General features: G+C 46.6%; 1 protein-coding gene across 1 annotated transcript in view; it reads left to right on the forward strand.

Moving 5' to 3' along the window:
• Window positions 1-3128, forward strand: part of LOC119428876 (R3H domain-containing protein 1) — a 62359-nt gene extending 59231 nt beyond the window's left edge. Inside the window, exon 27 of the mRNA XM_037696567.1 lies at window positions 2435-3128. Coding sequence (XP_037552495.1) covers window positions 2435-2437 — 3 coding nt within the window. The 3' untranslated portion in view covers window positions 2438-3128. The remainder of the gene's footprint in view (window positions 1-2434) is intronic.
• Window positions 3129-4192: the final 1064 nt, after the last annotated feature.

A 4192-nucleotide genomic window follows, 5' to 3' on the forward strand; every position in this document is an offset into this window, starting at 1 on the left:
CTGGATCCTGGCCTTCATGGTGAATAGATCTGTTACTGGATCCTGGCTTTCATGGTGAATGGATCTGTTACTGGATCTGGATGCCCACTGAACCTCCTTCACAGCTGTTTCCACGTCTCCAACACGTTTGTGGAGGAATTCTGTCCAGCGTTGGTTCAGCCCGTTGAGGTTCGGCTGTTTTCACTGGACTCTGAAGGTCCAACTGAAACGTTTGGGTCTGGTCCAGGTCTGAACTTGGACTGGATCGTAGGAACACCTAGAACTTCTTTTAGAGCCGTTCCGTTCTAGACTAGCTGCTGTGTTTGGGGTCCTGTCGGACAGATGGATCCACGTTCGGCTCTAGAACCCTTTGGTCTTCAGAGTTCTTGATTGACTCGACTGAAAGGAGTCCGAACCATCACCCCCATCCCACCTAAATCCTGCTGACGTTCATGCTCAGTAATCCAGGTAAAAAAATCCAACAAAGTTCAGTCAGGTCCTCTGGATGGTTTCTTTTTTTTATTGAGACTTTTCATCCAAAGGACTTCATCAGTCTGAGAAGCCACAACAAACTGAGTCCCACAAGCAGCACACTCACATAGTGGACCAACCAGTTTTATGGTGATAAGATAGTTTCTGGAGTCCGCCCTCTCCCCCGTCAACTCCTCTGAGGCAGCCGTAGCCAAAGTGGTTCAGACACTTAAACCAGGATTTTTTTAACCTGGATTATGGAGCATGAACTTTGATGTTTTGAACCACTTTGGCTACGGTTGCCTCAGAGGAGTCGACGGTGGAGGGGGCGGACTCCAGAAACCATCTCGGCACAAAAAAAGAAACTGTCCAGATGACCTGACTGAAAAATGTTGGATAACTTGATGTTAATTCACTCGAGTAGTAACGCCTTTTGACTCTCCAGCTCTGCAGCTCCATTCTGGTCCGACTCAGATCTGGTTGGACAGACCTACCCAGCCCTCGGACCGGTTCTGATCGGCTCTGCATCCACTGAGCGCCGAAGTCACTACGAACACTGTTGGGACCGAACTTTGTCCGATCAGAGCAAAACTTTCCCTCCAGCAGAAAGCACATTTGCCTTCTGGGTAATGTAGTTAGTTAGGCCTGTCGCGATAAACGATAAATCAATTAATCTCATGATAAATTAAAATTATCAACCTCATTTTCATTTGTCATCTTTATTGTTTCTTCGCATCTCTTTCTACTGAAGACAATGGAGGACAAAAAACTAAACTCCGGTTCTTCACTGACCCCTCCCTTTTATCTTTTCTCTTTAAAATCTGTTAAACCGTCTAAAATCACGTTTTTGGATCGTTAAGAGCAGCTAAGCTACGAGCTAAGCTACAAGCTAAGCTAAGCTACAAGCTAAGCTAAGCTACGAGCTAAGCTACAAGCTAAGCTAAGCTACGAGCTAAGCTAACAGGCCGACCTCGGAAAAAAACTCAGTTTTGTCGAAGCTCCAAAATTCACGGTTGAAACTCGTGCCTTCCTGTAAAAAGTTGTTTTTCTTTTGTTTACTGACTTTTTTTTAATAAAAAAACTTTATGTGAAAAATGCTAAAGAGCTCAAACCACACCAATCGTCCGCCATTTTGAGAACCGAAAACACCCCATTTCACGTCAAGAGGCCTCCCTCCCATTTTTCTTAGAGACACGCTGCTCGCTGCCTCACTATCCATCCTTCAGTTCAAACCATCTTATACTGCCATCCAGTGGTCAAAACAGGTACTACACATAAGAATTAATTAACATTTCTCCTTAAATTTAACAATAATTAGTAATTATTGTCACATTTCAAACAATATTGTCGTTTATCACAATAATTATTGAGAATTAATCGCCCAGTAAAATGTGTGGCAGGCCTACATGTCTTTGAGACTGGTGGTGCAGCGTTCGCTTATTGAGAGGGATTCTAACGCGTTCTGTTACAAATCAAGTCCCGTTGTTTTGTCTTGACCTTTCTGAGTTCCCCACGTCCTGGTTGACGATCTTCACCAGCGTATTGAGATGACTACAAAGTGGCGTTTTGTGTTGGTGTACAACCTCACAGCAGGGTGACCTCTGCTCTTGACCTCTGCTCTTGACCTCTGCTCTTCACCTCTGCTCTTGACCTCTGCTCTTGACCTCTGCTCTTGACCTCTGCTCTGGTCCACAGTGTCACTCCTGCCTGTTTGAATATCTCGCACCACAAACGTTTAAGTCCAGTCCCAAAAAGCACAAAACGTCCGTTCTTCAAACGCCTCGGCGGCGGCGGCGGCGGCGGCGGCGGCGTACCGCTCGTTCGTTCCGTCTTGGCCTCGTGTTGAGTTGAAATGAGTTGAGGTCAGAGTTCAAGAAGTTCAGGGCCGGTTGTGGACCAGGAGCGTCCCGACGCTGCTCGTCCGGTTTGTCCCGGTTGTTCTCGTTTGTCGCCTGCTCAGTTCTGTCTGTGTGTGCGTCCGCAGTGAGCTTCAAGCGTGCTCCGGAGGGGGTCGAGCTCCACCAGCTCCTGCGAATTCATCCAACACGACCGGAGACGCTCCTCGGGGAGGTGGGGGGGCGCCTTCCTGACTTCACCCCACGGCCTCGGACCTCCTTTAAACTCCGGACTGGCGCCGAGGAGCAGCCGTCGCCTCCAGTTGATGAAAAGTTCCAGAAAACTGAACGTTGATTTATGTTCTTGGTTTGTTCTCCTTCCCGCGGTCGTCGGGTCCGAGCTGAACTCCTGCCGAGGAAATCAAAACGGACTTTAAGTTGTTTTCACATCAGAGTGTGGTTTTGGTGGAACGGCTCACGAAGACCCGGGTAGCGTTTGTGTGTGAGGCGTGTGCTCGCTCCGAGCCTGTACAGTACGAAACACTGAATAATGGATCAACTACCTGAATTATTGAAACGGTGAATGTTGCGTTTGCACTGAAGCAGCTGATCAGCAGCGCCTGGATTTTTTTTTTAAGCCTCATACCTGTTCGTTGCACTCGGCCAGGCCGCTTTCTTTTATATAATAAATTAAAAATGTTTATATGCACAAGAGAAATGCAATCGAGTTGCTCACTGTGTTTGGACTCCTGTGTGGATCATGAGAGACGCTCCGTGTGGCTTTTCGTCTTTTTATTTTCCTCCCGTTTGTTTGGTTTGATTTTAATAAATGTTTGCACCACACGTGTCGGCGACTTCATCCCGAGCCCAAAGTGAAGTTCTGATGGGAGCGTTTTCGGTGCGAAGCCGAGAAACGATGAGACTCGAGGAATTGCTGCCTGCAGGTTAGTTCGCAGCTCCACGAGCGTCTCGCTGGTGTCTGTGCCACCGATTGTTCACAAAGATGGCCGACGTCTCTACAAGTAGCCAAAATATCTTGTTTTTATCATCGAGTGACTTGTTGTCAGTAAACGTCAGAATGGTTGACATTTGAACACAGCAGCAGGATCACAACAGGACAAGATGGCGTCTAATTCATCAAAAGGTGCATTTTAATTTTTCAAGTCCGGACAGTGTAACGATTGTTTATGAAAATGACGGCGTGCACGTTGATTGACCGTCAACCACAACAAGGAAGCCAAAACAGAACTAGCATCCACTCGACCTTTATTTAGACGGGTAAATCATCCACTCCACTTGTTTCAGGGCACGTTTTAAGCCCCTCCCTCTACATGGAAATGAATGTCTCAAAAAAAATAATACATTAAAAAAAATTAATGTCAAGTATTTATTTTTCTTTAAAAAAACAAACAAGTGTAGTTGGATTTCCAGGCTTAAATAAAAAAGTCATCTGACACCAAAGAGTGGGGGAGTGGGCGGGGCCTAAAGCCCCTCCTCCCCAGTGAGCAGACTCTGGTTCCAAAAATATATCAGCTGATCCCAAGTCTTCAGTTCTCAACAACAGGAGGCAGCGAGACTTTGAGGGGGGGGCTTCAGCTTCCAGTGTGTTTTCCTAAAAATGACACACAGGTGAAGTGGGGAATTGAACCTGCTATTCTCATGCCTAGATGGCTGCCCTACCGCTGCACCACAACAAAAAGAGTTGACTCACAAAAAACAGGAACTGGAATTCGTAACTAGCTTGAGCTACTGAATCACTCGGCTAATGATCTGAGAATTCACATCGATCCGGGCGTCGTGGTGTCCACCTGGATCCTACGTGTTCTGACAGACTACCGTTAAGTCTTCAAGGTACTCGACAGGTGAAATGCTGCAGACTAAAAGAATCGAGTCGTTGATTTGAGTTA

This window comes from Nematolebias whitei, chromosome 23 (assembly GCF_014905685.2).
Source record: "Nematolebias whitei isolate Nwh7 chromosome 23, NemWhi1, whole genome shotgun sequence".
Lineage (NCBI taxonomy): Eukaryota > Metazoa > Chordata > Actinopteri > Cyprinodontiformes > Rivulidae > Nematolebias > Nematolebias whitei.